A 21115-nucleotide genomic window follows, 5' to 3' on the forward strand; every position below is an offset into this window, starting at 1 on the left:
GATTACTCCAATAACATACTGTACTTTGTGACTTCGTAAGAATTTTTGTACACATCTCACACCTAATTGATGCTATTGCATAATATTTTCTATACACGACATATAACGTTCAATTTAGCAGCAATGGGACTAGATAATGAAACATTAATGAAAACGCCACAGCAGACGGTACTGTAGGTTTTTTGGTCCCCGCTACCTACACTACTTAGTGGGCGGGGCGACGTTTGTAGTCTTTTAGAGATATCAACAACATGCCGGAGTCCAGAACAGACGAGAAAGGAGAAAAGCCCTCTAAAAACATAATTTCAGTAATTTCTCAGTTCGCTGACGATAATTTAACCATTATCCGGGTAAGAACCAAATGCAAGCATTGAAGGGGATTAGACGGTTCATTCAAATGAGACCGCAGATCAGATGTTGTTAAAATGGAATAAAGGCCCAGCATTAGCTAACACATCTTTGGCTAACATCTAGCTGTTTTCTCTTCTAGAACATCAGTACTGGACTAGCAATTGCCGGGGTAATAGTAATATCAAGGAGTATTAAATTGGTAAGTAGTTTAGCCTATTCATAAAAATCGAGCTGTGATGCAGGCATGTTCCACCAGGAGGAGATAGCGAGTCGAGTTTCCCACAAACTCCGGTTGACGACTGGGGCGAAATTCTCTGCCCTATGTCAAGGGAATTCTCTGTCTGCCCTATTCTCTGTCTGCCCTATGTCAAGGGAATTCTCTCGAAGACGTCGACAGATTGTGGCGTTTTAACCAGACAGGAGATGAGATGAGTCATTCCACCATTGTTCAATTTAAATGCCATATGGCTGCTCTGCATAGGTTATACGGTCAGGGTCAATTTAGGATGGAGGGTGGCAGTTGAGCTGTTTGCCTAATGTGTTTATCCTAGTTGATGTTGTTTAGTTAGCCTAATATACTTTTCTTCTTAACCAGATCATCAATCGCCATCCCTTGACTTTAGAAAGGTCTTCCTTATCTGTTGTTGTGTTTAGTTAAATATGTCGTTTTGTTTAGTTAATAGAATGATATGTCGTTTTCTTTAGTTAATAGAATGATATGTCGTTTTGTTTAGTTAATAGAATGATATGTCGTTGTGTTTAGTTAATAGAATACTAGTAGTGGTTCCAGGTTTGTGTTGCTGAAACAATATATCATGGTGTCTTCATAGGAAGGTACAGTGTAACTGATTACAACACATTGTACTTCCAACGGTTGTGAATGCTTTTCTAACAAGGTCTTGTGTGCCTCACCACCCTCGTCAGATCACTAGGTTTGGAGTCGCCTCTGAGATCCCAGCAAGGTTCATAGAGAAGAATGTGAGCCTCAGAGGGAGAGTCCAGACCATCACAGAGATCGGCCTGGAGGTGGAGCACATCCCCATCTACATCCCTGTCCTCTCCCCCCTGCTGGCTAAAGGTATGGTAGACCCCCTGCTGGCTAAAGGTATGGTAGGCCCCCTGCTGGCTAAAGGTATGGTAGACCCCCTGCTGGCTAAAGGTATGGTAGACCCCCTGCTGGCTAAAGGTATGGTAGGCCCCCTGCTGGCTAAAGGTATGGTAGGCCCCCTGCTGGCTAAAGGTATGGTAGGCCCCCTGCTGGCTAAAGGTATGGTAGAAGCCCCCTGCTGGCTAAAGGTATGGTAGGCCCCCTGCTGGCTAAAGGTATGGTAGACCCCCTGCTGGCTAAAGGTATGGTAGGCCCCCTGCTGGCTAAAGGTATGGTAGACCCCCTGCTGGCTAAAGGTATGGTAGACCCCCTGCTGGCTAAAGGTATGGTAGACCCCCTGCTGGCTAAAGGTATGGTAGGCCCCCTGCTGGCTAAAGGTATGGTAGGCCCCCTGCTGGCTAAAGGTATGGTAGGCCCCCTGCTGGCTAAAGGTATGGTAGGCCCCCTGCTGGCTAAAGGTATGATAGGCCCCCTGCTGGCTAAAGGGTATGGTAAGAATGGATGGGTGGGTTCACATGCCCTTCAACTTTAGCAACACACTCCGAGCCCACAGGGTAAAGGCCAATTACAGTATGATAATGAGGATTAGGATTCACCTCCCAGCTTTTGAAAAGTCTAGTCACATCATTCACGCAGCTGTCCCCAATTGTCATTTAAATCTATACTAATCCCTATTAGAGCTTCATAACTGTTACCCATAGACCGTCTGCTGCCCTCTTTTATGTAACCGTCTCTAACGTCATTTACATTTATTTATTTTGATTTAACTAGGCAAGTCAGTTAAGAACAAATTCTTATTTACAATGACGGCCGACGCTGGGCCAATTGTGCGCCGTCCTATGGGACTCCCAATCACTGCCGGATGTAATACAGCCTTTATTCGGGACTGTAGTGACGCCTCTTGCACTGAGATGCAGTGCGATAGACCGCTGCGCCACTCAGGAGCCCGACTGTGTCAGCCATAGACCGTCTGCTGGTCTTTAACATAACTGTGTCAGCCATAGACCGTCTGCTGGTCTCTTTAACATAACTGTGTCAGCCATAGACCGTCTGCTGGTCTCTTTAACATAACTGTGTCAGCCATAGACCGTCTGCTGGTCTCTTTAACATAACTGTGTCAGCCATAGACCGTCTGCTGGTCTTTAACATAACTGTGTCAGCCATAGACCGTCTGCTGGTCTTTAACATAACTGTGTCAGCCATAGACCGTCTGCTGGTCTTTAACATAACTGTGTCAGCCATAGACCGTCTGCTGGTCTCTTTAACATAACTGTGTCAGCCATAGACCGTCTGCTGGTCTTTAACATAACTGTGTCAGCCATAGACCGTCTGCTGGTCTTTAACATAACTGTGTCAGCCATAGACTGTCTGCTGTTCTTTAACATAACTGTGTCAGCCATAGACCGTCTGCTGGTCTTTAACATAACTGTGTCAGCCATAGACCGTCTGCTGGTCTTTAACATAACTGTGTCAGCCATAGACCGTCTGCTGGTCTTTAACATAACTGTGTCAGCCATAGACCGTCTGCTGGTCTTTAACATAACTGTGTCAGCCATAGACCGTCTGCTGGTCTTTAACATAACTGTGTCAGCCATAGACCGTCTGCTGGTCTCTTTAACATAACTGTGTCAGCCATAGACCGTCTGCTGGTCTCTTTAACATAACTGTGTCAGCCATAGACCGTCTGCTGGTCTCTTTAACATAACTGTGTCAGCCATAGACCGTCTGCTGGTCTTTAACATAACTGTGTCAGCCATAGACTGTCTGCTGGTCTTTAACATAACTGTGTCAGCCATAGACCGTCTGCTGGTCTTTAACATAACTGTGTCAGCCATAGACCGTCTGCTGGTCTTTAACATAACTGTGTCAGCCATAGACCGTCTGCTGGTCTCTTTAACTGTGCTGTTTGATTTAGTGGAAGAGAAGGTTGGCTTTGATGAAGTATAGAAGTCAACCTAATAGTTGGTCTCTCCTGTAGAGACAGTTTTTTATATATTTTCCTAAAACCAAAGTAAACACTTTTAATCCAATGAATTTGATTTGATAGGTATTGGATCATGGCTTGATGTCTGATAAAGGTCATTGTGACTGAAACGTCAACATCTTTTTCATCTTGATCTAATTCAGACCAATGTTTTTTTTCTAAACGTGAGTGTCATGCCTTCTGCCCGCATTCAGAGGCACTGGACCAAACACATTTACAAGACTTAGTTCAGCTCCCTTCATCGGACTGAGTTAGCATAGTAATAAGCCTGTTAGAGAAGAGGTCTAGCTGCAGTATTACGTTATGCTTCTGCCCTGCAGTCAAACTGAGTTAGAGGGTATTAGATAGTGCTCTTACAGCTCTGTCTGAGGCCAGGGAGAATTTCTGACGAAGCTCTCCTTTAGTTAAAGAGATTAGTAGTCTCTCTCTATAGCTTTATCTCTTTGACCTCCTGTTGTTTTACGACACAGGCTTGACCTCTGGCCACAGTTATTTTTATTTTTTTGGCATGTATTTCCTTGCCTGTAGTAATACAGTATCTCTACTGCTGTAGTTGTACATCTTTGCATAGTGTATGTCAGATACTATATCTTACAACAGTCTGTCTTTCAGTTTGTCAGGCTCCTGACTGTTCCACCTTCAGGTCTATGCAATAGACCACAGCCATAGCTAGGAACTCCTTAGCTCAGGTGTACCGTATGTGTGTCTCACCTGGGCAGGTCTTCTCTTCTCAGGTGGTGGTGGTGTGTCTCACCTGGACAGGTCTTCTCTCCTCAGGTGTACCGTATGTGTGTCTCACCTGGACAGGTCTTCTCTCCTCAGGTGGTGGTGGTGTGTCTCACCTGGGACAGGTCTGCTCTCCTCAGGTGGTGGTGGTGTGTCTCACCTGGGCAGGTCTTCTCTCCTCAGGTGGTGGTGGTGTGTCCCACCTGGGCAGGTCTGCTCTCCTCATGGTGTACCGTGGTGGTGTGTCTCACCTGGACAGGTCTGCTCTCCTCAGGTGGTGGTGGTGTGTCTCACCTGGGCAGGTCTGCTCTCCTCAGGTGGTGGTGTGTGTGTCTCACCTGGACAGGTCTTCTCTCCTCAGGTGGTGGTGGTGGTGTGTCTCACCTGGACAGGTCTTCTCTCCTCAGGTGGTGGTGGTGGTGTGTCTCACCTGGACAGGTCTTCTCTCCTCAGGTGGTGGTGGTGTGTCTCACCTGGACAGGTCTTCTCTCCTCAGGTGGTGGTGGTGTGTCTCACCTGGGCAGGTCTTCTCTCCTCAGGTGGTGGTGGTGTGTCTCACCTGGGCAGGTCTTCTCTCCTCAGGTGGTGGTGGTGTGTCTCACCTGGACAGGTCTTCTCTCCTCAGGGTGGTGGTGGTGTGTCTCACCTGGGCAGGTCTTCTCTCCTCAGGTGGTGGTGGTGTGTCTCACCTGGACAGGTCTTCTCTCCTCAGGTGGTGGTGGTGGTGTGTCTCACCTGGGCAGGTCTTCTCTCCTCAGGTGGTGGTGGTGGTGTGTCTCACCTGGGCAGGTCTTCTCTCCTCAGGTGGTGGTGGTGGTGTGTCTCACCTGGGCAGGTCTTCTCTCCTCAGGTGGTGGTGGTGTGTCTCACCTGGGCAGGTCTTCTCTCCTCAGGTGGTGGTGGTGTGTCTCACCTGGGCAGGTCTTCTCTCCTCAGGTGGTGGTGGTGGGTGTCTCACCTGGGCAGGTCTTCTCTCCTCAGGTGGTGGTGGTGTGTCTCACCTGGGCAGGTCTTCTCTCCTCAGGTGGTGGTGGTGTGTATCCACTGGCTGTGCGCCTGGCGGGGGTGGATCTGACCCCAGAGGGGAGGGTGTGGCTGAAGCAGCACCTGAGCCCGGCCCAGACGGTGTGGCTCAAACTGGTCAGCAGAGAGGAGGAGACACTGCACTGTCTGGTGTCTGTTAGCCGGGTCAGTTACTGTCTGTGTCTGTTAGCCGGGTCAGTTACTGTCTGTGTCTGTCAGCCGGGTCAGTTACTGTCTGTGTGTCTGTCAGCCGGGTCAGTTACTGTCTGTGTGTCTGTCAGCCGGGTCAGTTACTGTCTGTGTGTCTGTCAGCCGGGTCAGTTACTGTCTGTGAGTCTGTCAGCCGGGTCAGTTACTGTCTGTGTGTCTGTCAGCCGGGTCAGTTACTGTCTGTGTGTCTGTCAGCCGGGTCAGTTACTGTCTGTGTGTCTGTCAGCCGGGTCAGTTACTGTCTGTGTGTCTGTCAGCAGGGTTACAAAATTCTGGGAACTTACAATAAATTCCCTGGTTTTCCCAAAGTTCCGGTTGGAGATTTCCCAGAATTACCAGGAAATCCGTCATTCTCCAACCAGGATTTCTGGAAAACGCAGGGTCAGTTGCTGTCTGGTCCCTGGTAGCAGGGTCAGTTGCTGTCTGGTCTCTGGTAGCAGGGTCAGTTGCTGTCTGGTCCCTGGTAGCAGGGTCAGTTGCTGTCTGGTCTCTGGTAGCAGGGTCAGTTGCTGTCTGGTCTCTGGTGCAGTCAGTGCTTTGGTCCCTGGTAGCAGGGTCAGTTGCTGTCTGGTCTCTGGTAGCAGGGTCAGTTGCTGTCTGGTCTCTGGTAGCAGGGTCAGTTGCTGTCTGGTCTCTGGTAGCAGGGTCAGTTGCTGTCTGGTCTCTGGTAGCAGGGTCAGTTGCTGTCTGGTCTCTGGCAGGGGGGTCTGGTCTGGTAGCAGGGTCAGTTGCTGTCTGGTCTCTGGTAGCAGGGTCAGTTGCTGTCTGGTCTCTGTTAGCAGGGTCAGTTGCTGTCTGGTCTCTGTTAGCAGGGTCAGTTGCTGTCTGGTCCCTGGTAGCAGGGTCAGTTGCTGTCTGGTCCCTGGTAGCAGGGTCAGTTGCTGTCTGGTCTCTGGTAGCAGGGTCAGTTGCTGTCTGGTCTCTGGTAGCAGGGTCAGTTGCTGTCTGTCTTCAGGACAATGTTACTCTCTTTATGACTGTTTTAATTAACTGCATGTTGAAGACAATGAAACCTCCCTCTGTTCTCTCTCCCCCAGGGGTCATTGAGGAGTCTGTGTCTGAATGAGGAGGTGTTGAGGTTGGGGCTGGCACGCACTGTCCCAGTCTCTGGACTCCACCCTCAGTCCCACCTTTACCTGCGACTCCACCAACGGCTGCTCAAGGCAGAGGTCAAGGCCGAGCGGAAGGGGCGAGGCATGTGGAAAGAGGATAGCCTATGGGAGAGGACCTCACAGGCTGTTTGGGACAACTCACTGGTGAAGCTCATCAGGACGATCTTCAAGTGGACGTGATTGGTTGGTTGATTGACTGGTTGATTGATTGATTGGTTGACTGACTGATTTCAAGTGGGCTTGAAAGTAAGTTTATGAATGTTGCAAGGCTCAGGCCCGTCTCAGAATACAGCTGGGTCATTATGTGTCTGTGTTTGAGAAGTGGATCATCTATTTAACAATCTTTTCTCCTGTACTTTACTATCGGGGAAAAGTGTGAAACGATGTCTCAAAAGAATGGGGGTATGGACTAAATCGTAGACATGGGACAAAAATGTTTTGACCTACGTGCTTATCAAAGTTTATATGTGTGTGTGTGTGTGTGTGTGTGTGTGTATATATATATATATATTGGAGATTAAACGCACTGACACGGCAATGACAAGACAGAATAGAAACCAGTCTACTTACAGTTAGTGTTCCCCTTCGTGGGTCAGAAAATGTTGATGTTTGATTAGATAATGTAAAGAAACTTGGCTGTCAGAAATCCACATATCAAACGCATTAAAAAATATATATATATATTTTCCCGATTTGTGAAATAAATATGAATTGGTTAATTCATTTCTGCATTGTGTTTTAATATTCTAGATGATCAATCATGAATGAGTAATGCTGCATATAAAAGCCATTGTGAAATTTGATGGGAGATTGTGATGGGGGCGATTACAAATTCTCTTTGGGGAGGTACCTCAGAAAGCGCTGGTTGGATAGAGGGTAATTTCATGCTAATGTATTTAAATTATGCCCATATGTATATAGAAATTAGTTGTTATTTTCTAAGTTATTCAATCAATATAATAACCAAACATAAGGACTGTCAGTGGTTTAACAACATTGACGTATCATTTCAAAGAATATATATTTTTAAATATTTGACATTCAAATTGAATACCTGAAGTCCCACCAAAATATCTGGATTCTATTGATTCTCTGTCTCTAATTAAACATTTGTTTATGTGTTATAGGACAGTCAGTATTTGATGGATTATTATTATTTTTTTTTAAAATTAAGAGTAGATTATGGTACTCCCTTATGCAGCTGTTACATTTCATCTGGACTGGATGATTGATGTAAATATTGAAGACTATTTAATGGTTCTCATATCCAGTTCATGTTCAGCTAAAGAGGTAGACAACTTCTAATGTGGGCTAGAGTAACGTGGGCTAGAGTAACGTGGGCTAGAGTAACGTGGGCTAGAGTAACGTGGGGACTAGAGTAACGTGGGGACTAGAGTAACGTGGGCTAGAGTAACGTGGACTAGAGTAACGTGGGCTAGAGTGACGTGGACTAGAGTGACGTGGGCTAGAGTGACGTGGGCTAGAGTGACGTGGGCTAGAGTGACGTGGGCTAGAGTAACGTGTGGGCTAGAGTAACGTGGGGACTAGAGTAACGTGTGGGCTAGAGTAACGTGTGGGCTAGAGTAACGTGTGGGCTAGAGTAACGTGGGGACTAGAGTAACGCGGGGACTAGAGTAACGCGGGGGCTAGAGTAACGCGGGGGCTAGAGTAGCGCGGGGGCTAGAGTAACGCGGGGGCTAGAGTAACGCGTGGGCTAGAGTAACGCGGGGGCTAGAGTAACGCGGGGACTAGAGTAACGTGGGCTAGAGTAACGTGGACTAGAGTAACGTGGACTAGAGTAACGTGGGCTAGAGTAACGTGGGCTAGAGTGACGTGGACTAGAGTAACGTGGGCTAGAGTAACGTGGGCTAGAGTGACGTGGGCTAGAGTGACGTGGACTAGAGTGACGTGGACTAGAGTGACGTGGGCTAGAGTGACGTGGGCTAGAGTAACGTGTGGGCTAGAGTAACGTGGGGACTAGAGTAACGTGTGGGCTAGAGTAACGTGTGGGCTAGAGTAACGTGTGGGCTAGAGTAACGTGTGGGCTAGAGTAACGTGGGGACTAGAGTAACGCGGGGACTAGAGTAACGCGGGGGCTAGAGTAGCGCGGGGGCTAGAGTAGCGCGGGGGCTAGAGTAGCGCGGGGGCTAGAGTAACGCGTGGGCTAGAGTAACGCGGGGGCTAGAGTAACGCGGGGCTAGAGTAACGCGGGGGCTAGAGTAACGCGTGGGCTAGAGTAACGTGGGCTAGAAACGGGCTAGAGTAACGCGGAGGCTAGAGTAACGCGGGGGCTAGAGTAACGTGGGCTAGAGTAAGGGCTAGAGTAAGCGGAGGCTAGAGTAACGCGGGGACTAGAGTAACGCGGGGGCTAGAGTAGCGCGGGGGCTAGAGTAGCGCGGGGGCTAGAGTAACGCGGGGGGCTAGAGTAACGCGTGGGCTAGAGTAACGCGGGGACTAGAGTAACGCGGGGGCTAGAGTAACGCGGAGGCTAGAGTAACGCGGGGGCTAGAGTAACGCGGAGGCTAGAGTAACGCGTGGGCTAGAGTAACGCGGGGGCTAGAGTAACGCGGGGGCTAGAGTAACGCGGGGGCTAGAGTAACGTGGGCTAGAGTAACGCGGGGGCTAGAGTAACGCGTGGGCTAGAGTAACGCGGAGGCTAGAGTAACGCGGGGGCTAGAGTAGCGCGGGGACTAGAGTAACGCGGGGACTAGAGTAACGCGGAGGCTAGAGTAACGCGTGGGCTAGAGTAACGTGGGCTAGAGTAACGGGCTTGAACTGGCAGCCAGGTCTTCCTGTACTAAACTGGGCTGTAGCTAGAAACCAGAATATTCAGAAGGCTTAAGCTGGGCCATGGTGGAAAGAGAGATGGAGGACTAGAGATAATGGATAAGGAAATAATGTTGTTTTCTCCTGTCTAAATAGTGTGTTGTTTTCTCCTGTCTAAATAGTGTGTTGTTTTCTCCTGTCTAAATAATATGTTGTTTTCTCCTGTCTAAATAGTGTGTTGTTTCTACACCTGCATCTGCACTGTGCTTCTACACCTGCATTGCTTGCTGTTTGGGGTTTTAGGCTGGGTTTCTGTACAGCACTTTGAGATATCAGCTGATGTACGAAGGGCTATATAAATTGATTTGATTTTGTTTTCTCCTGTCTAAATAATGTTGTTTTCTCCTGTCTAATGTTGTTTTCACCTGTCTAAATAATATCGGTTGTTTTCACCTGTCTAAATAATGTCGGTTGTTTTCACCTGTCTAAATAATGTCGGTTGTTTTCTCCTGTCTAAATAGTGTGTTGTTTTCTCCTGTCTAAATAATGTCGGTTGTTTTCACCTGTCTGAAGAGGCATGTTTTGATGTTTCAGAAGTCCAGATGTTTTTAGCAGGAGAAAAAACAGGCTTCTTTAACTCACACTGTCTTATCTAGATAAAGAAATAAAACAACTTGTTTTTATTTAATCTCAAGAACATAATAGTTAAATGGGCATTCTTTTTTAGGGTCAAAATACTAATATATTTTATTTGACAGAAGAAGAAGAAGAAGAAAAGCGGTACAGACAGATTTGCTAAGTGTTTATAACTGAAAGGTTTCCACATGTAATTTTAAAGAGTTGAAAAACAAATAAAAAAATAACTATTACCTTTTAATATGTTGTCTGTCTCCCATTCCTTGTTTGACTCTTTATTTTATTAACAGCTCCTTGACAGTTACAGACCACTGGTTTCCATTCATTCGGTTGGCCTATAGTTTAGCCATGGTAAGCTAGGTCTCCCTGGGATAGGGGACGTTTAACCGTTATCGCAGCTAGTCTGAAGCCCTTATGCTAATCCCTTGGCTTTCACTTCTCTTTTAAACCCCAAATCCCTCTGTTCCCCTTTCCCCAGAGAAGTGTTTGTGTGTTAGAGAGGGGGAAATGGGGGGGGGGCTTTGGATTGTCCCAGCAATAGAGTTGTGAGGGTCTACTGGTCCCCCCCCCTTCTGAGATCACCATTGCCATGGTAACACCAAATCTGAGAGGTGAAACCTTAGTTGGGCCCCTGCAAACCACAGGAGGGGGTGTGTGTGTGTGTGTGTGTGTGTGTGTGAGAGAGCAGGGGGGTTGAATAGCTCATAAAAGGGGTCTCTAGAGCTAACATGACTCAGACAGAGTACTCACTCACTTAATGTAGAGACTAGAGGGCCATAGACCAGGCTCTATCACCTAATGAGAGGCCGGCACTGGAGCAGTCTAATACACAGAGAGGAGACAGGCTGGAGACAGACACTGGAGCAGTATAATACAGAGGAGAGGAGAGGGTCTGGAGACAGACACTGGAGCAGTATAATACACAGAGAGGAGAGGGTCTGGAGACAGACAATGGAGCAGGCTAATACACAGAGAGGAGACAGGCTGGAGACAGACACTGGAGCAGGCTGATACAGAGGAGAGAGTCTTACACGTATGGCTGCTTTTCAAATAGGCATTCTAGTTTCTTCACTATGCTAAAATGCACTTGACTCTGATTTACTGTGTCCATGTTTTTGATAGTATCTTTGATGGGGAAAGACACTATATGAAAGTACCACCCTTCCCTCTTCATGGGCTTGCAGTGACAGTGTTAACCATGTGTTTTCCCAGCAAGCTTGATGTGATGTCCACGTGCACAAGTACAAGTACAGTGAAATGCCTTTCCAGTGAAGAGTGTGTGTGTGTGTGTGTGCGTGCGTGTGTGCGTGTGTGTAGGGGGCTCGGCAGTGAAAGGCAGGGGTTTGTCAATTTTACAGGGCACCAGGGAATTAGAGAGTAGAGGGGGAGTCGCAGAGAGGGGGAGAGGGGCAGAAGGGGATTTTGTAACCAGGGGGGAGGAGGAGGAAGGGGTGAGGGGGGGGGCCTGTGTGTCCTTTGTTGTGTAAATGTCACTAGCGGTTGTTTGTGGACTCTGGTTGGCTGGTTTGAATTGTAAGTTGCATGGAGCACTGATGAATTGTGCTGGCAGACTTTGAACTGCCACTGGGGGATTGTGGGAAGGAAACCACGGAGAGAATATTCCAGAATCATTAGTGTATGTTAACTGTAGAGAACCATCACTACAAGCCTGTCTGATTCCCACTGCACTAGATAATAACACACTGCACTAGATAATAACGCACTGCACTAGATAATAACACACTTCACTAGATAATACACTTCACTAGATAATAACACACTGCACTAGATAATAACACACTGCACTAGATAATAACGCACTGCACTAGATAATAACACACTTCACTAGATAATAACACACTGCACTAGATAATAACACACTGCACTAGATAATAACGCACTGCACTAGATAATAACACACTGCACTAGATAATAACACACTGCACTAGATAATAACACACTGCACTAGATAATAACACACTGCACTAGATAATAACACACTTCACTAGATAATAACACACTGCACTAGATAATAACACACTGCACTAGATAATAACACACTGCACTAGATAATAACACACTGCACTAGATAATAACACACTGCACTAGATAATAACACACTGCACTAGATAATAACGCACTGCACTAGATAATAACACACTGCACTAGATAATAACACACTGCACTAGATAATAACACACTGCACTAGATAATAACACACTGCACTAGATAATAACACACTGCACTAGATAATAACACACTGCACTAGATAATAACACACTGCACTAGATAATAACACACTGCCCTAGATAATAACACACTGCACTAGATAATAACACACTGCACTAGATAATAACACACTGCACTAGATAATAACACACTGCCCTAGATAATAACACACTGCACTAGATAATAACACACTGCACTAGATAATAACACACTGCACTAGATAATAACACACTGCCCTAGATAATAACACACTGCACTAGATAATAACACACTTCACTAGATAATAACACACTGCACTAGATAATAACACACTTCACTAGATAATAACACACTGCACTAGATAATAACACACTGCACTAGATAATAACACACTGCACTAGATAATAACACACTGCACTAGATAATAACACACTGCACTAGATAATAACACACTGCACTAGATAATAACACACTGCACTAGATAATAACACACTGCACTAGATAATAACACACTGCACTAGATAATAACACACTGCACTAGATAATAACGCACTGCACTAGATAATAACACACTGCCCTAGATAATAACACACTGCACTAGATAATAACACACTGCACTAGATAATAACACACTGCACTAGATAATAACACACTGCACTAGATAATAACACACTGCACTAGATAATAACACACTTCACTAGATAATAACACACTGCACTAGATAATAACACACTGCCCTAGATAATAACACACTGCACTAGATAATAACACACTTCACTAGATAATAACACACTGCACTAGATAATAACACACTGCCCTAGATAATAACACACTGCACTAGATAATAACACACTGCACTAGATAATAACACACTGCACTAGATAATAACACACTGCACTAGATAATAACACACTGCACTAGATAATAACTATGTAATGGAACTGTGAAATTGAAACTCAAGATAAAAATGATATAACTTTTTTTTTGGAAGTGAATTAATTGATATAAATGTTTTACTTGTTAGTGAGTGACAGATAACTAGGGAGGTAGGACTGGGATTTAGTGCGAATTATACTATTCAATCACCCCCATCTGCAACCTAAGGGCAAGAGAGAGACTTTTCAGGAACCCGTTCCAAGAATCCTGTTCCGGGTTTTAACACGTTGCCCGGTCACTTCAACGGGAACACGGTAGAGTCTCGGTCCGGACAGTTAGGCATTCTCCCTTCACTTCTAAACGGGAAAATGATAGTATTGATTTGTTAGTATACTTCATGACATGGAAAACCTGAAGGAATAACCCGAAGGAATATTATTCAGGTGAATAGATGTTGACATTTTATTAGAAGTTGACCCTGGAAAGAACGGACTAACGTAAGTATTTATTTTCTTTGTTGGACTAGCATTTGATGGAAAAATCGATGAGGTATATGTTACAAGTGTTCTTGTGTGCTCTTCGATGGTCAACATAGTTCATTTTTTTCTCGCTTGGCACAGCGTCGGTTTCTGAGTAAAGTGAGCATGTTGCCGTTGACAATGATACAGTTGCAGTATTGTTTTCACGAGATGAGCTCGGGCAAGAAGGCTGCAGCCGGAGGAGCCAAGGAACTTGCTGACCAATGCACCTGCCCTTATCTCTGAGTTAAGCTACGGTGGCTACCGCATAAAACGATGTCAGTCTATGTTTTGAATGGGCTAACTGCCCAATGTTTTGTCAACGTTTTTCTTACATGCCTACAGAGGTTTTATAGTTTTGTCGCTTATAAGAGACATTGCATAAGGCTATTTATTCAAACTAAAGCTTTAAGTTTTTGATTAGGCAAATGTTATTATATATTTATTTATAAATACACATATTAGGTTGTTTATTAAGTGAGCATTGAAAGTGTGTTTCACGTGACATGAAAATCATGAATTCATTCGCAAGATTGATTCAAACCAAAGTTGTGAGTGTTTTATGCATTTGACAATAATTTGGGATTTCCGCTTAATTTTCCTTTTGCGACACCGATTTGCTCCAGAATCGCATTGATGGTGGATAACAAAGGCTCCCCTAAAGAAAGACACAGGGTAACCCTTCTCTGAATCCTTGGGGATTTTCGGAGAGAGAGTGTGGGTGAGGTACAGAGGGGCATTTGATAAATGACATCCCACGGACAAAGCCCTAAAGGTGCACCCTCTCACCCTCTCACTCAACCCCCTCAACCGCATTGTGCGGGTTAACCGCAATCACCACAAGGCACGTCTTTGTTCGGGCCTACCGGTAGGTATAGCTCGGATGTAAACCGATACAGGCGTGTTCGCCCGCCTCTGGTGGTTCTAGAGTCAGTTACTTATTTGTTTCTGAGTTTAAAAAAAAGAGCCATAAAGTTGGAGCCTTTGTAGTTATTAATCACATAAAATGACGCGGTTGGTCCCCTGAGTCGCACGAGGAGTCATAAAGATAAATAAATATGCCCATTTAAAATAACAGGATCAGATCGCTCAGTACCCCAGCCTCCCACCCGTATCCCTCCTCTACCAGGCACCACATCCAGGGATCAGATCGCTCAGTACCCCAGCCTCCCACCCGTATGCCTCCTCTACCAGGCACCACATCCAGGGATCAGATCGCTCAGTACCCCAGCCTCCCCACCCGTATCCCTCCTCTACCAGGCACCACATCCAGGGATCAGATCGCTCAGTACCCCAGCCTCCCACCCGTATCCCTCCTCTACCAGGCACCACATCCAGGGATCAGATCGCTCAGTACCCCAGCCTCCCCACGTGTATCCCTCCTCTACCAGGCACCACATCCAGGGATCAGATCGCTCAGTACCCCAGCCTCCCCACGCGTATCCCTCCTCTACCAGGCACCACATCCAGGGATCAGATCGCTCAGTACCCCAGCCTCCCCACCCGTATCCCTCCTCTACCAGGCACCACATCCAGGGATCAGATCGCTCATTACCCCAGCCTCCCTACCCGTATCCCTCCTCTACCAGGCACCACATCCAGGGATCAGATCGCTCAGTACCCCAGCCTCCCTACGCGTATCCCTCCTCTACCAGGCACCACATCCAGGGATCAGATCGCTCAGTACCCCAGCCTCCCCACGCGTATCCCTCCTCTACCAGGCACCACATCCAGGGATCAGATCGCTCAGTACCCCAGCCTCCCCACCCGTATCCCTCCTCTACCAGGCACCACATCCAGGGATCAGATCGCTCAGTACCCCAGCCTCCCCACCCGTATCCCTCCTCTACCAGGCACCACATCCAGGGATCAGATCGCTCAGTACCCCAGCCTCCCCACCCGTATCCCTCCTCTACCAGGCACGGCAGCTCCACTACAGGGATCAGGTGTCCAAGACATGGGTGCCAGTCCGGGTATGGTTCAGTCAACTTGTCCTGTTCATGCATGGTTCCTCCTCTGACACAGTGATGATAATGCCCTATACTATGTTGACAACACCTGTGTTTGTTATAGGAGGTCTTTGTGATGGGTGTGTTGTTTTCCTAGGACATTGAGGTAGACGTTGTTGAATGGGGTGGCAGGTAGCCTAGTGGTTAGAGAGTTGGACTAGTAACCGAAAGGTTGCAAGACCGAATCCCCGAGCTGGCAAGGTATAACATCTGTCATTCTGCCCCTGAACAAGGTAGTTAACCCACTGTTCCGTCATTGTAAATAACAATTTGTTCTTAACTGACTTGCCTAGTTTAAATAAAGGTAAAAATAAAAAAGATTTTCCCTAACATCTATTGGACACTTGTTGTGACAGGATGATGGACAGTGTGTCTGGGTGGTTCAGTTGGAGTGGAAACTATCCTCTTTGTTAGCACAGTGAGTCCTAATGAATAATTTAACTATTTCTCTCAGAGGACTAGAGGAGTAGAGGATTGGAGGAGGCAGATATTGGGTTGAAGTGAACCGATCTCTTTGTGGGTCCACTTCTGTAGTGTGTGTCAGTCAAGACACATAATAATGGTTGTATGTGTGAGAAATGGAGATTTAGAAAGAGAGACAGAACGTGTGAGAGAGGACAGGAGTATGAGGTGGGTATACACTCTAAAAAGAAGGTTCCTGTAGTATCCTTTAAGGGTTCTTCAAATTGAAACTGTGGGGGAACCCCTATAAGTTCTTTAAAGAACCATTTAAAAGGATGGATCCTCAAACAACCTTTTGGGGTTCATTTTTTAACTACCCTGTTATTATTATTATTAATAATAATAATATTAATACGCATAACAACAATAACACACTAACACACTATTTTAGTTCTCAGTGTTTATTATGATTTTAGTGGCAAAGAAGATTAAAAAAATCTCAATATGAGGTAAACTCCCAGCAGAACCCCAAGTCCAGTGGATATATCCCCTGGTGTGTTGATGTTAATGTGTTGATGTGCTCCGTATCCTCTGTCCTGTTAATGTTAATGTGTTGATGTGCTTCGTATCCTCTGGTGTGTTGATGTTAATGTGTTGATGTGCTCCGTATCCTCTGTCGTGTTGATGTTAATGTGTTGATGTGCTCCGTATCCCCTGGTGTGTTGATGTTAATGTGTTGATGTGCTCCGTATCCTCTGTCCTGTTAATGTTAATGTGTTGATGTGCTCCGTATCCTCTGTCCTGTTAATGTTAATGTGTTGATGTGCTCCGTATCCTCTGTCCTGTTAATGTGTTGATGTGCTCCGTATCCTCTGGTGTGTTAATGTTAATGTGTTGATGTGCTCCGTATCCTCTGTCCTGTTAATGTTAATGTGTTGATGTGCTTCGTATCCTCTGGTGTGTTAATGTTAATGTGTTGATGTGCTCCGTATCCTCTGGTGTGTTAATGTTAATGTGTTGATGTGCTCCGTATCCTCTGTCCTGTTAATGTTAATGTGTTGATGTGCTCCGTATCCTCTGTCCTGTTAATGTTAATGTGTTGATGTGCTCCGTATCCTCTGGTGTGTTAATGTTAATGTGTTGATGTGCTCCGTATCCTCTGTCCTGTTAATGTTAATGTGTTGATGTGCTTCGTATCCTCTGGTGTGTTAATGTTAATGTGTTGATGTGCTCCGTATCCTCTGTCCTGTTAATGTTAATGTGTTGATGTGCTCCGTATCCTCTGTCCTGTTAATGTTAATGTGTTGATGTGCTCCGTATCCTCTGGTGTGTTGATGTTAATGTGTTGATGTGCTTCGTATCCTCTGTCCTGTTAATGTTAATGTGTTGATGTGCTCCGTATCCTCTGTCCTGTTAATGTGTTGATGTGCTCCGTATCCTCTGGTGTGTTAATGTTAAGGTGTTGATGTGCTCCGTATCCTCTGCTGTGTTAATGTTAATGTGTTGATGTGCTCCGTATCCTCTGTCCTGTTAATGTGTTGATGTGCTTCGTATCCTCTGGTGTGTTGATGTTAATGTGTTGATGTGCTCCGTAACCTCTGGTGTGTTAATGTTAATGTGTTGATGTGCTCCGTATCCTCTGGTGTGTTAATGTGTTGATGTGCTCCGTATCCTCTGTCCTGTTAATGTTAATGTGTTGATGTGCTCCGTATCCTCTGGTGTGTTAATGTTAATGTGTTGATGTGCTCCGTATCCTCTGGTGTGTTGATGTTAATGTGTTGATGTGCTCCGTATCCTCTGTCCTGTTAATGTTAATGTGTTGATGTGCTTCGTATCCTCTGGTGTGTTAATGTTAATGTGTTGATGTGCTCCGTATCCTCTGTCCTGTTAATGTTAATGTGTTGATGTGCTCCGTATCCTCTGTCCTGTTAATGTTAATGTGTTGATGTGCTCCGTATCCTCTGGTGTGTTGATGTTAATGTGTTGATGTGCTTCGTATCCTCTGTCCTGTTAATGTTAATGTGTTGATGTGCTCCGTATCCTCTGTCCTGTTAATGTGTTGATGTGCTCTGTATCCTCTGGTGTGTTAATGTTAATGTGTTGATGTGCTCCGTATCCTCTGGTGTGTTAATGTTAATGTGTTGATGTGCTCCGTATCCTCTGTCCTGTTAATGTGTTGATGTGCTTCGTATCCTCTGGTGTGTTGATGTTAATGTGTTGATGTGCTCCGTAACCTCTGGTGTGTTAATGTTAATGTGTTGATGTGCTCCGTATCCTCTGGTGTGTTAATGTTAATGTGTTGATGTGCTCCGTATCCTCTGGTGTGTTAATGTTAATGTGTTGATGTGCTCCGTATCCTCTGGTGTGTTAATGTTAATGTGTTGATGTGCTCCGTATCCTCTGGTGTGTTGATGTTAATGTGTTGATGTGCTCCGTATCCTCTGTCCTGTTAATGTTAATGTGTTGATGTGCTCCGTATCCTCTGTCCTGTTAATGTGTTGATGTGCTCCGTATCCTCTGTCCTGTTAATGTTAATGTGTTGATGTGCTCCGTATCCTCTGGTGTGTTGATGTTAATGTGTTGATGTGCTCCGTATCCTCTGTCCTGTTAATGTTAATGTGTTGATGTGCTCCGTATCCTCTGTCCTGTTAATGTTAATGTGTTGATGTGCTCCGTATCCTCTGGTGTGTTAATGTTAATGTGTTGATGTGCTCCGTATCCTCTGGTGTGTTAATGTTAATGTGTTGATGTGCTCCGTATCCTCTGTCCTGTTGATGTTAATGTGTTGATGTGCTCCGTATCCTCTGGTGTGTTAATGTTAATGTGTTGATGTGCTCCGTATCCTCTGTCCTGTTAATGTTAATGTGTTGATGTGCTCCGTATCCTCTGGTGTGTTAATGTTAATGTGTTGATGTGCTCCGTATCCTCTGTCCTGTTAATGTTAATGTGTTGATGTGCTCCGTATCCTCTGTCCTGTTAATGTTAATGTGTTGATGTGCTCCGTATCCTCTGTCCTGTTAATGTGTTGATGTGCTCCGTATCCTCTGTCCTGTTAATGTTAATGTGTTGATGTGCTCCGTATCCTCTGGTGTGTTGATGTTAATGTGTTGATGTGCTCCGTATCCTCTGTCCTGTTAATGTTAATGTGTTGATGTGCTCCGTATCCTCTGTCCTGTTAATGTTAATGTGTTGATGTGCTCCGTATCCTCTGGTGTGTTAATGTTAATGTATTGATGTGCTCCGTATCCTCTGTCCTGTTAATGTTAATGTGTTGATGTGCTCCGTATCCTCTGTCCTGTTTATGTTAATGTGTTGATGTGCTCCGTATCTTCTGGTGTGTTAATGTTAATGTGTTGATGTGCTCCGTATCCTCTGTCCCGTTAATGTTAATGTGTTGATGTGCTCCGTATCCTCTGGTGTGTTAATGTTAATGTGTTGATGTGCTCCGTATCCTCTGGTGTGTTGATGTTAATGTGTTGATGTGCTCCGTATCCTCTGGTGTGTTAATGTTAATGTGTTGATGTGCTCCGTATCCATAACCAGAATGATTTAGCAGTACATGGTGATAGAACAGGTTTCCTGTTTTATTCATCAGAGGTGAAGGTAGGGTGAAGTCTGTGAATCCAACAAATATTAAAAGATAGAGGGTATCATTATAAAACAATGTCAATATATATCATAACAAGGGAAAAACCTCAAACTGAGGAGATCTTTTACATTTTTTTTCAGTTAAGTGGCTGCACCTGCTGTCCTTTCAAATCCAAATCCAAATGTTTCAGTTGGGCAGTTCGGTTCCTGCAAGAACCCCCACCAACTAAGGAGGTTCCTCGATGAACCCCAACTCCTATGGGGTTCTTGGAATGACCTTTTGGGGGCCATTTTCAGTGCCAAGAACCCTAAGGTTCTTCAGAGTACTTTCAGGATCTTAGAAGAACCCTTGTTGAACCCCTAATTTTTTGTGTGTGTGTTCTCTGTGTCTCTGCCTAGTGCCCACTCTCTCTTTCTAAAGACTGCCAAGTCATCTCATACAAGGCACTCTTTTCATCTCTCTGACCTTATTTGGGATGTTTAAAAAAAATACTAGCACAGAGATAAAGATCAATGTTCAATGATGGAACTGTTGAGACAGCTGAATTCAGACAGTCTATGACTGTTTTTGCTCTGGTTGTATTTTGTTTAAAAGTTGTGTGTGTTGCTGGACTACAGAGACAACTTTCAGATGGAATAAGGATGAAACTAATCAAGCCAAAGTCTGTGGTCCTTCATCTTTGATTGGTCAACAGTAGGGATTCTTCAATAACGTCTTTGTTGTCATTCAACGAGAGATGACTCATTTTCATTGAGAAATACTGCACCAAACATCTTAGTTAGATGAAAAATTGCGTGACTAAGATCTCCTCTGCAAAAACAGCAAAATGTATAACAGATTTCTTAGTTATTTTAGATGAATTCAGACTATTTTGAGGAAGATACTGGCTACAGCGTCTCAAAATGGACAAACAGTACTATTGCCACTTTTTTCTTGTTTTTCAAGCAAAGGTCTTTTAAGGGAGTATGCCGAGCACACTTGTTTGGTTCGCCTAGCTGAGTTTGGCAAAAGCATGCTGACGCATTTACTCTCTCTCTCTCTCTCTCTCTCTCTCTCTCTCTCTCTCTCTACTGTCTTCCCTGTCTCCGCCCTCTCACTGTTGACTACCTCAATGCTCTGCATCACTTCCTGGTAGAAACAGTCAGGGAAGATGTCTCAGTTGGAGGGAGAAGGATCAGTGCTTGAGAAGTGTAACAGGTGTGGTTAAAGGATAAAGTTCAAGGCACTTCCCCTTAACAAGTCATTTCATTTTTTTTAACCTTTATTTAACTAGGCAAGTCAGTTAAGAACAAATTCTTATTTACAATGACGGCCTACCCCGGCAAAACCCAGACGACACTGGGCCAATTGTGCGCCGCCCTATGGGACTTCCAATCATGGCCAAATGTGATGCAGCCTGGATTCAAACCAGGTATTGCAATAGACCACTGCGCCACTCGGGAGTCCCCCCCCAACTAAACCACCTGGTATCTGATAACAGGAGAGCAGTGGAGGCTGGTGGGGGGAGCTATAGGTGGACGGGCTCATTGTAATGCCTGGAATGGAATTAATGTGGTTTCAAACACACATTATTTTTTTATTTTTTTAAAACGATGAG

General features: G+C 45.3%; 2 protein-coding genes across 3 annotated transcripts in view; both read left to right on the plus strand.

The window, feature by feature from the left end:
• Positions 1-68: 68 nt before the first annotated feature.
• c18h3orf33 (c18h3orf33 homolog (H. sapiens)) lies at positions 69-10157 on the plus strand. 2 transcript variants are annotated; one of them, XM_014215361.2, is made up of 5 exons: positions 69-350; positions 491-550; positions 1276-1429; positions 5194-5357; positions 6440-10157. In XM_014215361.2, the coding sequence occupies exons 1-5, from the start codon at positions 252-254 to the stop codon at positions 6692-6694; spliced, it is 732 nt and encodes a 243-aa protein (XP_014070836.1). In that variant the 5' UTR covers positions 69-251; the 3' UTR covers positions 6695-10157. The 2 variants fall into 2 exon arrangements, with proteins under 2 accessions (XP_014070836.1, XP_045580788.1); XM_045724832.1 differs by lacking the exons at positions 69-350; positions 491-550; positions 1276-1429 and adding an exon at positions 1519-1917.
• Positions 10158-13287: 3130 nt separating this feature from the next.
• The window catches only part of plch1 (phospholipase C, eta 1), a 154776-nt gene continuing 146948 nt past the window's right edge, over positions 13288-21115 (plus strand). The window contains 1 exon segment of the mRNA XM_045724833.1: positions 13288-13497. The gene's annotated coding sequence lies outside the window, so the exon portion shown is untranslated.

The sequence above is a fragment of the Salmo salar genome, chromosome ssa09 (assembly GCF_905237065.1).
Source record: "Salmo salar chromosome ssa09, Ssal_v3.1, whole genome shotgun sequence".
NCBI classification, from domain to species: Eukaryota; Metazoa; Chordata; class Actinopteri; order Salmoniformes; family Salmonidae; genus Salmo; species Salmo salar.

Excerpts from the sequence above, each read along its gene's own strand:
- c18h3orf33 (XM_014215361.2), top strand. The coding sequence starts at position 252 with ATGCCGGAGTCCAGAACAGACGAGAAAGGAGAAAAGCCCTCTAAAAAC. Across the intron at positions 1,430-5,193 it reads CTCCCCCCTGCTGGCTAAAG|GTGGTGGTGGTGTGTATCCA; the intron begins GTATGGTAGACC and ends TTCTCTCCTCAG. Across the intron at positions 5,358-6,439 it reads GTCTGGTGTCTGTTAGCCGG|GGGTCATTGAGGAGTCTGTG; the intron begins GTCAGTTACTGT and ends TCTCTCCCCCAG.